Source organism: Microtus ochrogaster, linkage group LG10 (assembly GCF_000317375.1).
Source record: "Microtus ochrogaster isolate Prairie Vole_2 linkage group LG10, MicOch1.0, whole genome shotgun sequence".
Taxonomy (NCBI): domain Eukaryota; kingdom Metazoa; phylum Chordata; class Mammalia; order Rodentia; family Cricetidae; genus Microtus; species Microtus ochrogaster.
This window is the reverse complement of record NC_022035.1, coordinates 1,104,239-1,123,960: the sequence shown is the minus strand read 5'-3', so window position 1 is coordinate 1,123,960 and position 19,722 is coordinate 1,104,239. Positions and strand designations below refer to the sequence as shown.

The following is a 19,722-nucleotide window of genomic DNA, read 5'->3' as shown; positions in this document are numbered from 1 at the left end:
ATATATATATATATATATATATATATATATATATTTAATTTCATACATATGCATGAAAAGAGGCCATGATCTCAAGAGGGGACCAAAACAGGGGCAGATACAGTAGAGGGATTGGAGGGAGGGAAGGCAAAGAGAAAATGATGTACAATAAAAAGAACGTGAGAAGATTTTATGTCCAATTTTCCATGACAGTTTTGAAATGTTGATTTTGTTGTCTGTTTGTGTAATTCTCTGACGTTACTCTGCTTTGAACTTATTATCTAAGACATGTTCCTACACGGAGAAGCTCTGTATCAAAAGGGCTCTGTGGAGGGGTGCGGCTCAGGAAGCCTGGCTTCCAGTAGCCTAAGGCCACAGTGACGCTCTGTGGAGGGGTGCGGCTCCAGGAAGCCTGGCTTCCAGCAGCCTAAGGCCACAGTGACAGGAAAGGTTTAAAGGAAGGAGGGTTCTACAGCTTTCTGTGTCAAAAGGCCCGGTCTTGTGGTAAACTGCTGAGGCCAGAAATCCCTGACAGTGGCTGAGATGCAGTAAACAGGTATTAAGGGAGAGGAGGTCACGATCCTTACAGAGGGGCCTTTGGGTCCAGGGAATCCAATGTTGCCAGCTTCACCTCTTGCTCCAGCAGGGCCGATTGGACCAGGTCTGCCGTCAATGCCGGGCAGGCCCTGAAATCAGAGTTTCAAGTTACTCATCACCCAATGGCTTCCTGCTAGCAAGCTTAGCATGTTTTCAGATGCTGAAACAGATGATGTTTTCTGAGCACACAAAGCTTTCCCTGTACGGTGTCAATCAATTATGACTCCATTTCCCTGTCCTAAACAGAATGCCAGTACAGAGACACTCAGTCCAATCTCAGATGTAAGCAATTTGCCCCCTTCCTTCCCTTTCTATCCCCTGTCACTCGTTTCAATTTCTCTAGTCATGGTCTCTCATCCCTCCTCTGTTTTTGGTCCTGCATCCATTTAGACTCCAGAATTACAATCTATTACCTTCTGTTCCCAAATGACGTAGAGGTGGCTGATATTTATTTTCAATGTATTCATGTATAAATAAGCCACAAAAATAGACTTGATGAGGGTGCGATAAGGGTTCTTGAAAATGTAATGGAAAATGAGCGCTACTTACGACAGGTCCTTCTTTACCAGATGGGCCAACGTTTCCAGGAGACCCAGGAAGACCCTACAAAATAAATGAGGCCTTTTCATATTGTTCCCGTAGCTCCCACACTCAAGGCTTGAATATTAATTGAAATCTCACACAGCACTTTCTCCTCACTTCATGTTTGTTGCCAAGGGTGAATCATTAGAGATATCAGCCTTGCTGGAAAGTGGGAAAAGAATTCTGAAATCTTTCTCTTATTTTTTTTTTGTCTTCCTTTGTATTTTATTTTTTGTGTATCTGATCCACTTCTAGGAGTCAGAAGAAAGGGTTAAGCAACATACTGTTTGGCCAAAATGTACCATATTTTTTCCTCCATGGTAGGAAGAGGAAAAGAAAACTAATACTTTTGGTAAGCAACTTCCAAGGAGAAAATTTTTTATTACTATATATGGTGTTCCTTATTACTTGTTTATGGCACAAAGTTGCCATTGATATTCACCCATAAGAGACAATGGAGAAGAAAACGATTCCATTGCTATGGATTTGAGTGTATCCGGATCAAAAGGTCTCTGTAGCTGGGTGTGATGCTGAATACATTACAGCATTTTATGATTGCTGGAAAAGATGGTTTCACTTAGAGATCTAATAAAGTAATAATGTATAGCCTTAACACATTTCATGGATACCTTATCTAAAACTCACAAATTAAGATAAAAGATACGTGCTGGTAAGAGAGCCAGACTAATTTTGATATTTTTAAATAGATCTAGTTTTCCAAAATTTCATAGTCACTGCTTCAGGCAACACCCAGGAAACCTGTGAAGTAGCCAAATACACAGAAACTTCTTTGGGGCTCTGACAAAGTTGAATAAAAAAAGGCCAACATCAACACATCGACTAACAAGCTTACTGTTTGGGTGTTACTGTCAGTGGTAAGCAGCCCTTTAAAATGGCATCAATTCCAGACAGGACTTTATGAGGCTTTATCTGAAACTTACTCTGGGACCCATGAGACCAGGCTCCCCAGGGCGGCCAGCGTCTCCATTAGGACCTCGGACTCCAGCAGGACCACTTGAACCACGATTGCCAGGAGGGCCCTGTTAATAGGAGAGAGGCCGAGTAAGGGGCCCAGTAAGGTATCCTGAGGGCACATCCTGCACCAGCATTGTCAAGGTCGTTCTTGGCAACTGAGTGAAGGACATCTTACCATTACACCAGCTCTGCCATCAGCTCCAGGAAGACCGCGAGAACCAGGGCTGCCCTGTAAGGAAAGGACACAAGGCAGTGGGATTAGAGAAACTTTCCATCCCACAGGGCAGAGTTTACTAACATGGGGCATGATTTCTTCAAAGAGGAAGATATCATTACACACCAAACCAAGATGCTTTACCCAAATGCCGAGGGAATGCACAGATGAGCATAGGGCGAAAATAGGTCAACATTGTTTCCAGACCCATTTAATAACATACCAGACTGAGAGTCACTAATTTAATAAAACAGACGGAAGGCAGATGCTCTTTCATCTAGGAAATACTCTCAGAAATGCTGACCAATTCCCAGTCAAGGGGAGACATGATGATCTTGCTGTGTCTGAGTATTCAGAACTTACTCTCAGCCCTGGAGGCCCTGCAGGGCCTGCAGATCCAGGTTCACCAGGGGACCCTCTCTTTCCTTCTTCACCACTGGGACCAGGAGGGCCTTGAGCTCCAGCAGAACCCTGTTTAATTAAAAAGAATAAGGGTAGAAGAACGTTTTTATATATCATCTAGCAACTGAAATGGAATTGGAAGCTGAGAAGGATCAATTAACAAAATTGTGATTATAAAAGCCACTTACAGGCTCACCCTTGTTACCAGTCTCTCCTTTGGAGCCAGGTGGACCGGGTTCACCCTAAGATCCAAATAAAACAGTGGTCAAACGACAAAAAGGGGCCAACACTCCACAGCAGACAAGTCCTTGGGGTGTGTAAGCGTAAGCCATCTAAAAAAAAATCCATCCATAGGAAACCGGTAGTGATGAAAGGCTAAGACTCAAACATGGAGTTTTCTCATCTACCTACGCACAAGCTTCTAAGATAGCAGAAGGCAGGGGTTTGGGTGAAAGTGCAGAAAAGGGACCGTGCAGGAACACAATAAAGCTGTACAAGAAATACAAACTTTTTATAAAACCTTACAGAGGGAAGACAATAATAATAGCAAGAAGTCAAAGAACATACGAAATACTAGAGTTAGTATCTCAGGATAGAAAACACTTACAACCAGTCCTCTGGCACCAGTAGCTCCAGCAGCACCCACGGGACCAGGAATACCACGGGGGCCAGGGAGACCAGGAGCCCCAGCAACGCCAGGGAGGCCCTGTGGGAAGAAAAGACCCCCAGCATCTCTTAGGAGGAAGCAGGCTGCAGAGGCGCCCTAGGTGAGTGCCTCTAACCCAGAGCAGCCAAGGTCAACCCCTCAGAGGTACTCACAGCAGCTCCCTTAGCACCAGTGAGGCCGTTTGCTCCAGGGTTGCCCTGCAGGCGGGTGGGGTGTGAAAGAGGAAGGAAAAGTCCCAGAATTAGAGTGTCTCTTACCTTTTTTGAGCCCACCTTCAGCTATTCTACTCAATGGTATTAATTTCAATGACTACTTACAGGAGGTCCAACGGGGCCAGAAAGACCTGGAAGACCCACTTCACCACGGGGACCAGCAGGACCAGAAGGGCCGGGATTGCCAACAGGCCCAAGCTCACCCTAGGAATGGAAATAACAGAAGGAACAACTGGGAATTAGCACTAAATCACAGAACAGCACACCCGTTATTACCGCACCAACTTTTAGGGATTTTCCTCAGGATCGCTTATCTGGTTTATTATCACACGAATTTGAGGTGGACTTTCTAATTTGCAAGCTTTGTTCTGACTTTCTGACTTTATCCTTGTCACCACCCAGTCCCCACTAACTTAGGAAGAATGGTCAGTTTTTGTTTTTTGTTTTGTTTTGTTTTTCAAGACAAGGTTTCGCTGTAGCTCTGGAGCCTGTCCTGGAACTAGCCCCTGTAGACCAGGCTGTCCTCGAACTCACAGGGGCTCTGCCTCTGCCTCCCGAGTGCTAGGATTAATGGCGAATGCCACCCCTGCCCAGCTAGGAAACACATTCTACAGGGCCGCTGGGCGAGTCAGTTTCTAGGTTGACGCTCTGTCTATAAATAGTGTGCGAGCACACAGTTGAAAACTGTACGATTTAAAGGGTGGGGCTGATTGAGGGAGTTGCTAGGCAATTATCTCTCTTCCTGCAAATACTACTGATATTTCACATCACACTAAAGAATTTATCACGGCAGGGACAGCAACCGATGTTTTTACCTTGGGTCCAGGAGCACCTGGGAAACCCGGAGGGCCGGCAGATCCAATGGGACCCTGAAATCAAAGCAGAAATTCCCCTGAAGTGGGTGAGGAAAACAAGTACCAAGTTCTATTGAGGAAGGACATTGGCCGTTTCCAACACAGGATGAGTTTTTCTTTATGCATCATTTAGTAGCTCCAGGAATTTGAAATAGCTCTGCTACTTATAAACGGACACTTCCAAAGGGAACATTTGGCAAAAGCGCTCAAAACAATGTCAATTCATAAAAATTAGGGAGCATAGCTCCTGCCCGACACCTTGAAAGCCTTGTCAACTCCCCAGTGCAAATACTTACAGCAGGGCCAACAGGACCGACACTGCCATCACTGCCACGGGCACCCTAGGAAGGAAGGAAAGATGAGCAGTCAGATGGAAGCTAACAACCGCCACGGGACGACATTTTAAAAAGATTTAAAACGAAGCAAAAAGCTGGATCACTTACAGCTGGACCGGGGGCTCCGACTCGCCCTCTCTCTCCAGGAAGCCCACGGGCGCCCTAGAAGCATAAATATTGTTAAGAAAATCGAGAATCTCTACAAGTAACAGGCAGAGTTTAGGTTTGCTCAGTTTCTAACATATGCACAGATTCATTAAAAACACAAGCCTCGTTCTAACACCAGGTGAACGCTGAATGAAGATGCAGAGGAGCATAAGAAAGACATCAAGAATACAATGCCAAGAGAAATGGCAGCTACCACAACTTGAAAGCTGTTTCAAGATGCAAAGAGTGTACATTTGGGTTTCCAATGAGCTGATCAGTACTTACCGCTTGGCCTGGGGTTCCGTTTTCACCAGGGGCACCAGGTTCACCCTATATGCAGAAAAAAATTGAATCCTTGTTTGTATATACCATTTTTTCAGTCTGCGCAATCTTTTACCCTCTTATATCAGTTTGAGCCATTCATATGCTTTAAAACATCTTTTTATGCATATAGATTTTTTCTCAATGATCTCAGACACATATGTGTTTTAAAAAGATAAGAGTTCTATTTAGTTAAGACACTAAAAAGTTGTGGTTATTTGATTGTACCCCTCTCCGATTTTACCTTTACATTCTATACGTTTGGAATCAGATTAAAAATATTATTTTAAAAAAGAAAATACAAAAAAATACATTTTCTTTCAGTACAGCCAAATTTACCTTCTTCAAAGGTGTTTGAATGCTCAGTTTTATCATTTTCATTAGGATACATACAGAGTAAAAGTACCATAATAGTTTTTATAGCCATTGGATTTGTTTCTTATTGCGAGTGGTAGGCAGGGCTGGGTATTTCCTACTTGGGGGAATGTAAAAGAACTTTTCTCCAAGATATTCTAGATTATAGAGGAATCCTGAGGAATAAACCCGAGGCTTGGTGCATGCTAAGCAGGCGCCCTACCACTGAGCTGTTTTCCCAGCTGTAGGTTTATGGGGAGATATCCTTTAGGAACGAGAGACATGGGATTTCTTGAGTTTGTCTTGTTAACCACCGGATGCTAGACTTTGAGCAAGTCACTGGTTCTTTCTAACCTCAGTTTTCCCCATCCACACAATGAGAACACCTACGAAGTGCCTTTTAACTCTAACAGTGTATGATACCGCGATCAGCGGTCTGAGCTATAATTCTGGGCTCATGGGAAAATGCGTTTGACCTTATTCATTTGTGTGGCAGCTGGGAAGCTAGACCATATTCTCCATATTCATGTCCATCTCTGGTCCCGCTAGCATTTGTTACTCATTAATTTGTAATTACGTTGGTATTCACTTTAATATCACATTATCTCCTTAATAGGAAAGAGAACCTTTTATGGTTGGAAATGCTGTCAGAGAAGGAGCTAAGCCATGAGATAAAACACTTCTGAGACTTTAATTACCTCATTAAAAATTTTTTGAGTGTGCACAGATAAATTAGAGGAAAGAGGTTGAAAAGTGAATTGTGACATGAATGTGGGTATCTAATTAGTGCAAGGCAAAGGGGTCTCCACTTTTAAGCAGCACACCATGTTCTAATATTTGATTATATGTCTATTTACCTTTGTTTTGGCTGCAGAGATCGAATGACATTGTAAGGGGAGGAGAGAAGGAGGCAGAAGGAAATCTTAACACTGCTCTTCATTTGATTTTTAAAATAAACATAAAAGTTAAATAAGTCTCAGCACTTAGCCTTTTGTCATAGAGCCTCAATGTTGTGCCACTGAGGGATTTGAAGAACAGATGAGGAGACAAGAAACTTTTTGAAATATGGGTTGTCTTCAGCGAAATAGCCTTCTTGGTAGTGTTGGAAGATTTAAAAGAGTTGCTTACAAACCGTGTTCCTAACTCAGTCATTACCTTCACACCCTGGGCACCAGGCTGTCCCTTCAATCCGTCCAGACCATTGTGTCCCTGCAAGGCAATGGGCACTTTTAAAATGCTATCATGGTGTCACTTCAGACAGATCAGAGTCTCCCATCTTTGCAGTTCTTATATCTGATGGACAGAGCCTGTGGCTGCTGAGGTAGAACGGGGTCCAGAGCTCCATCCAGCTCAAGTGAGCTGGTCCCAGGTCAGTCACCCCGACTGCTGGCAGCAAAGAAAGGAAGGATGCTGAACAAGTTTCCTTCCATCCTTGTCATCCTAATAATCTCATGGTTTTCAGATACTTCTACCTATTTAAAAAATAAGCCACAGTTTACAGTTTTTCTGCACTGATCCAGTTTTTGGTGAGTTCTGGCTCCACTTTAATTTCCAGCAGAATTCAGAGACATGGAAGCTAGGATGTGTCTGTCACCCAGGAATTTAAATACACTTGAGTTCTTACCTCTCCCCACCCCCATGAGCATGTTCCCTTATTTCGATGGAGAAGGTGCTCACCCGAATGCCTTTGAAGCCAGGGAGTCCAGGAGTTCCAGGGAAACCCCGAGCACCCTTGGAAAAAAAAAATTCAGAAGCAAGTGAATAAGGTTTATCTTAGAAATTAAAAGACAATGCTTTCCTCTTTTTAAACCAAGCTATTATATGAGTAACTAAGATGATGGCATTTGTAAAAAATATAGAAACAATTTAGTTGTTTATAGTTTGATTGATTGCCATGAATAAAATATCTGCACTCTTTCCTTGTTTCTCTCCCTTGCCTTTAATCAGTGCCACAAGTGTGAGCGGATCTGTGCCAGCCTCAGAGGCGTGGCCACTCATAACTAACTCTGTGCTATGTCTTACCTGTGGTCCAACAACTCCTCGCTCTCCAGGTCGTCCAGGTTTTCCAGGGTGACCCTAAAACGTGAAAGCAGCACAGGGTCAGCCTTTACTTGGTAAACCATGAGAACAGAAAGGTACACATAAGAATAGGGGCTTAAATACATGCTTAATTAAACATTATCTCTCTCAAGTACAAGCAAGCTAATTAGTATTTCACTAACGTAATATTTCCCATACGGGGAGACTCATGTCAAGCACATTTTGAGCATTCAGTATGGAACTAAATCTCGGTCTAGATGCTCCTGTTGAGATGGAGCATTTAAAAGTTGTCTCAGAAGAGCCTGAGAATAAACACTTACGTCCTCACCAGCCTTGCCGGGGGGCCCAGCTGGACCACGAGAACCTGCAGGACCCTAAGGAAATAGGAGATGCATCATGAGATGAAGACGGTGTCCACAAACCTCCCAGCAAATATGTTTTTCACACAGGAAGAAAATGTTCTCACCGTTTGGCCGGGTTCACCAGGCTCACCAGCAGGTCCCTGGAAACCTTGAGGGCCCTGAGGTAAGGGAGGAGGAACGTTTATTTATTTATTTAGAATCAAACTATGAAATCAAACTCAGGTCACTGCACATGTTACACAAATAGTTTGTCATCATCCCCACCACATGAGAGTAATGCTTAACCTTATATTTTATATAAGATGATTGTAAGATGTTGGTACTTACAGGGGCTCCAACAGCACCAGGAGGGCCTCTGGGTCCCATTAAGCCCTGCCAAGAGAATAGACGTAGTGAGTACTAAGAACTCAGGTCATTTTGGACTGGGAGAACTGGATTTAGAAACAATTCTGCTGAGCCATTTCCTGTTTGCCATGGACGGACGAACAAGGCCATCCTACTTTACCTCATAGTTTTTCTCCCTCCCAAAGAAGCATTTTTTTTTATAAGAACCCAAATTTCCTGCACCTGCATCCTTTCTTGCCTTTCGCTTCTCCTTTTTTCACCAACTGAAAATTCAGACCTTGATGAGAGTTGTATGGGGGAGCCACAGACTCCTCAAGATGTGCCGAAATGGGCATCTGGAGGTTGTCAAAGGCGATGAAGAAAATTGCTCTTTGCACAGATCTAATGGCTGACACAGCATTTTGGCTAAATTCTCTTCATTGTACGCCATCTCTTCATGCCATGTTTAGCTAAGAAATTGATTTTTTATTGTCATAGGGGCATAAATTTGAAAGGATCAAAAGTCTTCCTTAATGATTAAAAAGGGGTTAATTATAACCTTAAAGCCCCTTTCAGGGTTGCTGGTGACTGATGAAAATGTAAAGCAAAAGTGGATGTAATGAGGGGTGAAAGAAAAATGAATTATTATTGAGGCAGCCTATTGGAAGAATCTATGACAGGATACTGAAAACATAATACAAATGACAGTAGCTTGCTTTTTTTCCTCTTTGGGAACACAAATGTAAGGTAAAACAGAATGCTATGAGTTTGGGGGATAAAGGTAGCTTTATTTTGCCTCTGTAGTAATCAATGCTTATGTAAGCTCATTTGCAGGACCCATTTCTCATACATGGACAAGTTTTGAGTAATTTGTTTATGATGTATATCAACCATGAGGACCTTGTAGTGAGCCCACCTACTTTTAAATGACTACAGCGAGACACTACATAAAGCACATTGTTCTCATTATGAAGATTATTTATTTTGTTTTAGAAATTGCTTCAGTGTTAAAGGGAAGTTGTTGCTTTTCAATGAAAGTATTTTTTTATATCCATTAAGTATAATTTTCTTTGACATCATGAATTTTTAATTATATTTATTCATCTTTCCCTGTATTTGCAACAACTTCATTTACATAAAGGATATTTTATTTTGTGAAGGCTGTGAGGTGAACCATGATTAATTCAGAAAAGGACCCTGTGGGGTTTTATAGTTATTGATTTTCCAACATGGAAAATTATTTTAACACTTTATTGCTGCCTATCTTCTCTATTTGTTAAGCACATGTCTGTTGATTGCTTATGTCTGTGGAAGTATGGAGATGCACAAACTTAAATTATACTTTGCTGATACTTTAAAGTGAAATATTCACTTGATTCTCCCCAGAGAGAGGCTTTAAAGACAAGAAAATCTGAAATTCATATTAATTTCCCCCAGCTTCTATCCACAATCTTAATTTTAAAGATAAAATGATATCTACTTCGCTTTATTTCCCATTTTCCCTCTTCTTGAGAAATGGGTTCTACTTTACAGCTGACTAATGCCCAGCATTAGCAGAAACAACTCATTTCAAATGTCCAATAGAAACAAAGCCAAAAGAATACCTACATTTTTCATTTCATATATGAGCATTTTAAATTACTGGAAAAATCAGGAAATTGGAAGTCATCAATTAAAGCTCCATTATTTCACAAGTGAGAGCTTTAATTCACAGAAAATACTGTCTTGCCCTTATAGTACATTAGTCTATTTCGGCCCATTAGCTTCAGAAGAATATCTTGTGAAGACAGAGCACTGATGTAAGACCCAGGTAAAAGCTGTGTTTTAAAGACCATGATAACTAACAGATAAATGTTTTTGGAAAACATAATTAGAATCACCAAGTTGTATGCATGTGTATTAAATTCTATAGTAGTTAATCAACCTAATGTTTTTATTTCTGGAACATTTTCATTCTTTCAAATAAACTATTACACATTTTTCGCGATCGTGTCTATTTTTTTCTTTATTACATCTCAGTAATGTTTGGTAGAAGATTCATTTGTTAGCTAGGTCAGCGTTCTAATACACAGGGAAGCTTTATAAATTGTTATACAAACGGCAGACTGTGTGCTGGTGACATAAATGCTAAATTTGACTCATTCTCTTCTATATTGGTTAAGAAATAGACAAAAAGGGTATTTTCATCAGAATGGGAGAAAGCCAGAAGTATTCCTTCTATCATCAAGTCCTCGTTCATGGCTGACCAGAATATGTTTCATTTGCTGTAGTTCTGAACCGATTGGGGACACCTCTTGAATACTTGTGACGAAGGAAACGTTCTAGTCTGGGACTAAATACACGAGGCGTATGTTGCCTCTCATGCATCTTGCTTATTGGTAAAAAAGGCCCCAGACTCTCCTGTTAGAAGGTGAAGGGACTGAAACGGAACTTGGGCCCCTCCTATCAGGTGCAGGAAATACAGTCAGTCATCGTGTGCCTCAGAGCTGCGTCACCGTTTAAGGAATACGGAAGTATATAGAGAAATGGATAGATGCTAATATTCCGAGCTGATCTGCCTAAGTTATGGTCATTATGTCTAAAGATTATTTCTTAGACATGAGCATCCGTGTTCTTGTGAAGCATCTTTGCTGAGAAAATGAAACTTTTAACCTGGACTTGAGTCTTGTTATTTAAGTGCAGAAAAAGGAGTTGTTTCATGTATTCTAAATATGGAGTGTTAACTCTCATTGTAAAGTCTAATATAAATTCCCTCTACAAGCTTCTTTTTTCCCTCTAGGAGGAAAAGAGATAAAGCATACCATTGGTCCAGGGCCTGATGAAACTCCTTTGTCAAGATACTGAGCAGCAAATTTCTACAGGGAACAAAACACATACAAGTGTATATGTCAGTGGTCATACAGTTAAATTTTCCATTCTGCTTGCAGTAAATTTCCTGATAGCCATGTTTCAAATAAAAGTGACTTAGAATTCAGAACTGAGCTCCCCAGCTATCACCTACCTCTAGAGTGAGGAAGGATGGCTTCCTAAACCTTTACAGTCCCTTAAAACCCTTCCAAGTGAAGCAGAGCTCAGGAGGACAGGCTGTGCTAACAGCTGCCACTCTAGCCCACAAACCTCTAAGATACTTCTTTGTTCTGGCTGGAGTCTCATAAAAGGATATAAAGAGTTTTTAAGTTATAGGAAAATTAAAATGCCCCTTAGAAGATTAAACTTTTAAAAAATAGTTCCCAGTAATAACCTCCCTGTTAGCGATCTCCCTTGGAGTGGTAGCTGTATAAAGAAGGTGCTTTTCAATACACTCAGTAGATAAGCAATCATAATAAGATCTTTGGGAGAAAAAGGTCTTATTTTACTGGCATACAGTTGGGTATTAGAATCAGGGTTCTGATTCATAGTGCTAACCAATTAAACAAATATGTTTTCCTTCCTGCAGTGAGGCCATTTGGCACTCATACCATTGTCAAAGACATAAAGCTAAAAGAAGATATTAATGAAAAAGGGAAATGCACTTTTCTTAAATTAGTTTCAAGCAAATTAAACCTAAAACCGCTTTGAATGTTGGTGCAGCAGACTCAACTCCAAGGAGAATAAAGAGGGTTGGATGTTTGTGAAATTGCTTCAGATCAGGGGCTTCACTTATGAAATTCCGTCTACTAATCAAACTCGTTAATAATGCAACGCCTCTTATTTGTGCCTTTCTGATAAAAGATATTAAATCCCCAAATTAAATAACAGCGCTGATGGCTGCAGCTACCGTTAGTGAACACAAAGACCTGGCCTGTAATTGACAAGGCCTCAAAAAGGGGACAGGCAAAGCAAAACCTTGAACGGAGAAACCGAAGAAATAAAATAAAATGTACTAATTTCCAAATGGAAGATTTTTTTCTTTAACCTACTAATAATAAATCTTACAATTAATATTTTTCTAACAGAGCAAGACACTAAACTGAGAAATAAGTTAAAATTACTGAAGACACCTTACCCCACCAAGACCAGGGGGGCCAGGGGGACCAGGGGGACCAGGGGGACCAGGAGGGCCAGGGGGACCATCTGCACCATCTCTGCCTCGGGGACCTGCTGGACCCTGTTATAAAGAAAAGGATTTAGGACATGGTTAGAGTAGCCATGTCAAAAGTATGTAAAAAGAGACCTAAGAACACATGTGCTAAGGTCAGGTGTTTAGGCTTTTCTATGTGAATAGGTGGAAATATAATTTGCTGTATTGGTCACTGATTGACATGACATAGGTCTAACTTAGAAAGACCTTTAATGATTGGTGTGTGGTAGCTAATACAGGGTAGAAACAGCTGATTCTGTGAACTTCGCATGTCACGTGTGTATAGAGACACTGTACATTGATGCTGGTTCCTGACTCTTGTGAAAGTATTCAGTTGTTTCAGTATGTGGCGTGTCAAGAGCAGAGTAACTGATAAGATCATTTTATCACAGGATAGGAACACCGCTTTAACACTATTCATGTTGTTGGGATAATTAACTGATATAATTACACCACTAATAAATTGAATAGAATATGTATAAGTCCACATTTCAGGACAGATACAAGATGCAGTTGTTTGTATATTGGTAAAAATGATATATAAATGTAAATCATGCAAAACCATGGAGTTACGCATATGTAACAATGTAGCAAGAATATAGCAAACAGAATGGCAGAATGGCCTGTGCATGTAGGACAGACACAGACAAGCATGCTACTGCCAACGGCTTCACAATGATTTCTAATCTATACAAAGATCTTCTTTTCTTCTGAAAGAAACAAAACATGTTACAAAGAGATCTGTGTGGTAGGGGATACATTTCCATTATACATATACAGGGCAGGTCAAATTAAAACAAAGAAAAATAGACTTGTAAAGAATTGGGCTGCCTGTAATAGCGTTTCTTTTTATGAAAGGGTAATCTTGACTGAAAAGGGATATTGATTATATATAATAATGTTCATTTACTTCTTCTGCAGGACATTATCTACTTAAAAGGTGGTGTAATTATCTGAATACATAATATTCTTACACATTGTCAGCCTTCTGTAGCTCCTAATATGTAGTTATTCAAATATGGGCCAAAACCCTTTAATGGTTCAAAAATTACATACCCTTTCTCCACGTGGTCCTCTATCTCCAGTGGGGCCCTAAAAGAAGACAAAAACAGCAAAAGAACACATGTCTAAGTAATTTACAGTGAACAGGCAAACCAATTTTGAAAATAATGAGTTGTTAAGGCTGATCTAAAATATTATCAAACAAAAGCCAAAAGACCTGAATAAAGCAGTAGATGATGGCACATTTTTTGTTAAAACTATATGCAAGATTTTCCAACTGAAGGACTAGAGGATGCTATAGTCTCTGGTGGTCAAATCAATACTATCCACTGTGTTTTTAGTAAAATGATTGTTATAGATAAAATAATCATATTGTTACATCTTTACCACACAGCAACAGAGTGAGATCTTTAAAATAAACTTTGATCTACTTATAATTAATATAATATGCATTTTCCCATCAGAATATAAACAAATATTTAGAAAGCCTTTTAGTAGTAGTATGTAAATCATCGATTTATATAACATAAATGTAATTAGAGATGCTTCTGGAAGATAATAAAACTTAATTACATCAAACATTAACACTATTCTATTTTCTGGTTTGGTGAATATGTATTTGCATGGGTAAAATCTTGACAAAGCATTTTCTTTCTATAGTTCATTTTAAACTTTGTCAAACTTACATTATTCTGGTAATATCAAATACTTATGGAGAAGTATTATACTCTTACCTTTCTTGCATATTCCTAAAAAAGAAAAGGTAAATAATGATTATTGTGAGAAGAATTATGCATACATTCATAGATTAAAGGTGATTAATATTATCATATTATATACAAACTTATCTATAGATGTCACCACATTATTCTCTATTATCTTAATCTACTATTTTGTAATAAAATATAAGTTTACCAATAAACAAAATGCCGTCTACAAAACCAAATATATATACTTATAACTATGTTGCAATTTCAATTCATGAGCAAAGAATTTATTCATTTATTTATAATTCTTTGCAAATGAATCAAAAGGAATTGTTTTAGAAAAAAACAACCTCATTAGCTCAGCGAGATCTTGTACTTCGAAGTAGCTGGTGCTAAAAGCCAAACTTCATCTGGCCCATTTACTCTCTGTTCCCCATGGGTATTTTATGAGACCGGCCTTACTTAGTAGCTCCACCCACTTAGGAAAATGTGGTAGTATTTTAGTAGAAACCAGAAGGGTTTGGGCCACTCTACCCTTTCATAATTTCCTTGGGAAGTCAAACTGGCCAACTTCGCTCCTTAGGAAACATTGCTGAGATCAAGGCAATCAAAGTATGCACGTCTTATTTTTCTGAAAATAATTTTACTCACCTCTTGTAAAGCTATAAAGGAAAGAAGAAAATAAGAAATAGTTATTGATAACATTTCATTATCAGTTACAGTAATTAACAAATGATACATGGTTTATAAGATTGAATTACCTGACTAAAATACCCCTTCTTATTTCTTCTTAAGAATATACTGATAACTTCCAAATTACTCAGGTCAAAGACACACCAGGGAGCATCAAGATGATTTGCTTACAGTTTTAATATGTAAATATATTTTGAATTAAATGGTTAATTATTTACTACTATATAAATATTATGAAACATTAATGTGTCTGGAGGACATTAAGATGCTCAACAACTATGGTGGAAGTGACCTAGGTAAATCGTTGACTCTCACACCGATTGATTGATGAGGAAATAATTCATGGCTTGGATAGCCTTTAATACATAAAAATCGAAATAAACTTAGGAGAGGATGCATCTTAAAGCAGACTTTGTTTTCATAAAACATTGGAGTGACTTAGCCCTTTTCCCCCAAAGGTCTAATTTACATACATGAAAGCAAATTGATTCAGGAATCGGATTTTTTTTTTTTTGCTTTAAATAGTTCACTTAAATTAGATAAGGTCATTTGATTAACGTGCATTGAATTTGTTCCCCAAGAAGGATCATTTTATAAAAAGAGGAAACTATGAATTAAGATCTTTAGAAATAATTTGAACAATAAATGCCCACCTCCTCTCCACAATTACTCTGAGACTTTAAAGGCTGAGCTCCCACCCTGCAGTATAATTGTAGGTGATGTGGTCTATAATTGTGGTTGGACATGCTCCAGGATGATTCACCCCCAAAAACTGCTTGAATTTGGTGGTCAAGACCTATGTCATTTGGAATGAGAACATCTGTTTCAATGGTCACCATTTGAAGGGTGAACTGCCTCCAGCCTTGACATTTGAGGGCAATTGATGAGAATTACTCTTAAATTGGATAAATAATGTGTTTGGTTTATTGTGTCCATTGAAGAAAGAATAGTTTGCCTGAATTGACGAAGAGAAGCCCACCAGCCTTACAACCTTTGGCGACTTTCCTTTTAATTACTTAGTTGTGAACCATTTGAACAATGTGTGTTGGGCAACGTTTCTTCCACACACCGGTTAGTGTTAATTAGAAGGTGCATTGACTTTCCTATCTCTACTTTCCCAAGGGCTATTATATTGTTCTGTGGGAATCTACTCTCTTACTCTCTGATTTCATATAAAGCGAACTGACACCGCTAACTGTTCACTGAAGTTTCTCCTTAGTATCCTCAGTGGGTATATAAAAGTGGATGAAGGGAACATACATGCAACACAAATCAGACAATGGTAGACACAAGGCATGTGTGTGTGGGGGGGTGGGGTTAGCTTTTGAAGTACTGGATGTGGCCAGGCACCCCTCATCAAGCCAACATCTTTGACTAGTTAAGTTATGAAGCAGTTTGCAAGACGAAACCCAGCTGATTTTCATCCTTAAGACATGAAAGTCTAGTCATGCACGCTTGAAATGAAAAGTGGCGTTCAAATTGGCACATTCAATTTCCATACTCGAAGGCACACAGCAAATGAGTAAGAGCCTCATGGGAAGAATTCCAGGCTCTCGAAGGTTGACATTTCTCAAATCTGTTGTTTTCATGTCTGATTACCAGTAGGAAGATGTAGAGGGGTAACTAAACAGAGCTGATTTTAGTTAAGAATTACTATTTCCATGACCATGCAATGAACGGGGAAGTTAATTTAACGACTCAGAAGACGAAAGTAGAAGCCTAGACTCCCCATTTCTTCATATACTCCAACTGACCCCTCCACATAAGGCCTAGAAGTGTAAATCACTCTCGGGACCTAGGGAGTCTTTAACTGGAATTCCATTATCTTAAGGCCCCGTCCCTGTGCTTTCATTTTACTCCCTCCAGGGGGCGCCTTTTCATCATTATCTTCATCAACGTCATCTACCAGCACTGACGCCCACGCCCACAAGAAAATGGAGACGGGGTGAGTTTTGTATTGTTACATTAAAGGACTTTCTAAACTAGGCCTCAAGTTTTCACAAGGTGACCATGAACACACTTCTGGGGATTGAAGAGTGGGGTACTCTGGATTCTTTCACTCTGTCACTTAGTGTCTGTCTCATCTTGAGGCAAAATGCGTTGCCTCCTTGGGAACTTCAGTCACCCGGGGATCCAGACCAGCAGTCTAGTGTTAAGGGTAAGCATTCCCGACTCTTGGCAACCGTCAAGCCTTCCATGTTTCCATCCTTTTAAAGTACTTTCCTCTTGTCTGCCCGGGGTGTTTCCCCACAGGGCAGTGAGCGTCCTCGCAAGCTGCATATGGAAATGGGCGAAATTTCCCCTTTGACAGGTCAGGGCGCCCACCTATCCTGCCTCTCTCCTTCAACTCCCCCAAACAAGCGGAAGACACTTACATTGGCATGTTGCTAGGCACGACGTTACTGCAAGCAGCAACAGAGTCCGCGTATTCACAAAGCTGAGCATGTCTACCACTTAGACATGCAGACTCCTTGTGTGCAGAGGACTCCCCTGTGTCACCAGCGGAGGTATCACCTGGCGGGCGCTGACATGCAATCGTGACCGGTCCCTCCAACTTAGCCGAAAACTCCTGCTGCCGTGGTGCTAAAATAATAAAGCCCAGACCTGCCCTATTTATATGGCAAAAGTTTCCCCTGTCGGTGGGTGCCTCCAAAAACGTCTCCACCAATGGGAGAGCTGGGGCCAGGGGCCCCAGCCTCAGTGCTGGGAGGAGACTGCGGGGGCGCAGGGGAGAGAGCGGAGGGGGGGGGGCGGAGGGACGTGGCCACGGGGCTTCTTAAATTGGTTCCATTCTTTTTGAGGACGTGGACACTTTTGAGGCTTTCGAGGGGAAAGTCTGACTCTCTGTCTGCATACCTCCGCCCTCCCCAGCCACCCGCCCTCTCCAGCCCTTGCCAAGTTTGGAACCACTTGAAGACACCTACGTGGTCACTTTTGAGATCTCTGGGCAGAGAGGCAGGTGTTGAGGGACCTGAGGAGCGAAGGTGAAAAAGCAGGAGCTGTCCAGTCCTGCTTCACTTTGTGCCCTGCGGGCCGTCTGCAGGCTGGAGGGGGCTGGGGTTTGAGAGACGAAGGGCGACAGCGTGGCGAGGTCTAGAGCAGCCCTCCGGGGTTGACTCCACCCTGCCCCCTCCCCTGCTTTGCTTTGGGGCCTGCCTGACCAATTCTCATTCTCTCTCTCTCTCTCTCTCTCTCTCTCTCTCTCTCTCTCTCTCTCTCCTGTTGATGGTGATGGAGCGGACATTCCCATCCAAAGGATAAACTTTGAACTATTAGATTTGGTTTGGTCAACCCCCCAGGAAGTCCTTCCCTCCCCAGTTCCAGCTCTGTCGACAGACCCTTTGCAGGATTTCCAGCCGTGCTCAGAGCCTGAACCTGATAACGCGTCAGTGAGCATGCAGCCCCCTTGACCTCGCTGCCCGTTCATAAACACTCTCAGCCGTTGCGCAGTGCCTCTCTGCCTTCATCCTCACACCTCTTTCTCCTAATTCTGTTTAGGAGAAAATGTGAAAAGGAGTGTTAAAACTTTTTATTAGGCACCTAGGATGTACATCCCAACTGGCCTCTCGGGGGGGGGAGGAGTTAACTCTCCACAGACTCTCCTTCCCCCTCCCTGGCCTTCATAACACCGGCTCTGGGATGAGACTTTGATCCTGAGGCACTGGAGTTGAGGACCTTGGTTTTCCAGGGTGGTGGCAACTGCACACTGAGCGCTCCTTCCCCAAGCCTCTTAGTCTGTCTTCCAAGATCCCGGGGGCCCCTTGGCCTGCTAAGCATCCTTCCCTAGGCAGCAGAAACCTAGTCTAAGACCTATTCTGTCCCAGAAATCACATCCTTAGGCCAACTTTATCTTCATGAAGCAGAAGTGGGTGGGCTCCTTGGGAACCTTCTTTCTTCCCCCACCCCCTCCTTTTCTGCTTCCTGGTGAGGAAGAATTTCTGCCTAAGTAGGTTGACTCCGTCAGCAGCTGCTATAAACCAGAGGGACTGGGTATTGCTAACTGGCTTCTCTTTCTAAACTTAAAAAAAAAAATAGTTAGAAGTAGAAGGAAGGATAACTAAAAATTTCAATAATGTTATTTTTATCCAATTAAAAGCATGTATTTGAGAGGCAAGTTAGGATGTGGTTCTGAAATAAAGTGTAGAGAAAGGTTTCTTAAAGAGCGCCCAGGAAAGAAAAACTTCAAAACTATACATCTGATTGTTTTCCTGCATTAATCAGAAGCACAAGTTACCATTATTGCTAATGTGCTGACTTGCTTTTACAGGGTGTTGCTTGTGCCTGAAAATTAGATATTAATTCTGAACAAAAGACTCAGGCAGGTAAGAAAATAGGTTTATGAAAGAAATTCCCTAAATGTCCTTCAGGAAAGTTATTGAGTAACTCTTCTTGGGGTCAACTTGACCAAATCGCTTGCTTTGCCATAGCTACCCAAGACCATAAACATTCCATTTTGCTGTGTGGTTTTTCTGTGATTGTCAAAATAGTCTCAAGGGTAGAACATCCTTTGAAAGTTTGATTATATTTTCATTTTTAGGAAAAGATAAATAAAGAAAAAACCCCTATGTGAATTTTTGAGAATTAGAGAAACCAGTACATAAATCCCCTCCCCCAGGGCTGGAAAGTGAACTGAGAGCTCATAAAGCATTCCTGGAAACTGATGCAAATACCAAGGCTCCAGGGCTCCCTCCCTGCTGATGTGGCAGGGTTTGCAGCAGGCAGTGTCAGCACGGGGTGGGAAGCCCTAGACAGAGCAGAGAGTGAGGAAAGAGCAATCTCTCTTCCTCCCCCCTTGTCTCCCTACCTCTGTCGCTTTGTCTCTGTCTCTCTGTTGCATATGTGTTTTGTGTGTGTGTGTGTGTGTGAGAGAGATTGAGAGAGAGAGAGAGAGAGAG

General features: G+C 41.3%; 1 protein-coding gene across 1 annotated transcript in view; it reads right to left on the bottom strand.

Moving 5' to 3' along the window:
* Nucleotides 1-17,770, bottom strand: part of Col1a2 (collagen type I alpha 2 chain) — a 35,470-nt gene extending 17,700 nt beyond the window's left edge. The window contains exons 1-26 of the mRNA XM_005363682.3: nt 17,752-17,770; nt 17,203-17,410; nt 14,786-14,796; nt 14,162-14,176; nt 13,482-13,517; nt 12,351-12,452; nt 11,167-11,220; nt 8,369-8,413; nt 8,146-8,199; nt 8,000-8,053; nt 7,662-7,715; nt 7,317-7,370; nt 6,795-6,848; nt 5,250-5,294; nt 4,926-4,979; nt 4,779-4,823; nt 4,444-4,497; nt 3,734-3,832; nt 3,569-3,613; nt 3,357-3,455; nt 2,938-2,991; nt 2,711-2,818; nt 2,309-2,362; nt 2,100-2,198; nt 1,126-1,179; nt 567-665 (exon numbers count right to left, since the gene is read on the bottom strand). Coding sequence (XP_005363739.1) covers nt 567-665; nt 1,126-1,179; nt 2,100-2,198; nt 2,309-2,362; nt 2,711-2,818; nt 2,938-2,991; nt 3,357-3,455; nt 3,569-3,613; nt 3,734-3,832; nt 4,444-4,497; nt 4,779-4,823; nt 4,926-4,979; nt 5,250-5,294; nt 6,795-6,848; nt 7,317-7,370; nt 7,662-7,715; nt 8,000-8,053; nt 8,146-8,199; nt 8,369-8,413; nt 11,167-11,220; nt 12,351-12,452; nt 13,482-13,517; nt 14,162-14,176; nt 14,786-14,796; nt 17,203-17,272 — 1,512 coding nt within the window. The 5' untranslated portion in view covers nt 17,273-17,410; nt 17,752-17,770. The remainder of the gene's footprint in view (nt 1-566; nt 666-1,125; nt 1,180-2,099; nt 2,199-2,308; nt 2,363-2,710; nt 2,819-2,937; nt 2,992-3,356; nt 3,456-3,568; nt 3,614-3,733; nt 3,833-4,443; nt 4,498-4,778; nt 4,824-4,925; nt 4,980-5,249; nt 5,295-6,794; nt 6,849-7,316; nt 7,371-7,661; nt 7,716-7,999; nt 8,054-8,145; nt 8,200-8,368; nt 8,414-11,166; nt 11,221-12,350; nt 12,453-13,481; nt 13,518-14,161; nt 14,177-14,785; nt 14,797-17,202; nt 17,411-17,751) is intronic.
* Between the last annotated feature and the right edge of the window lie 1,952 nt (nt 17,771-19,722).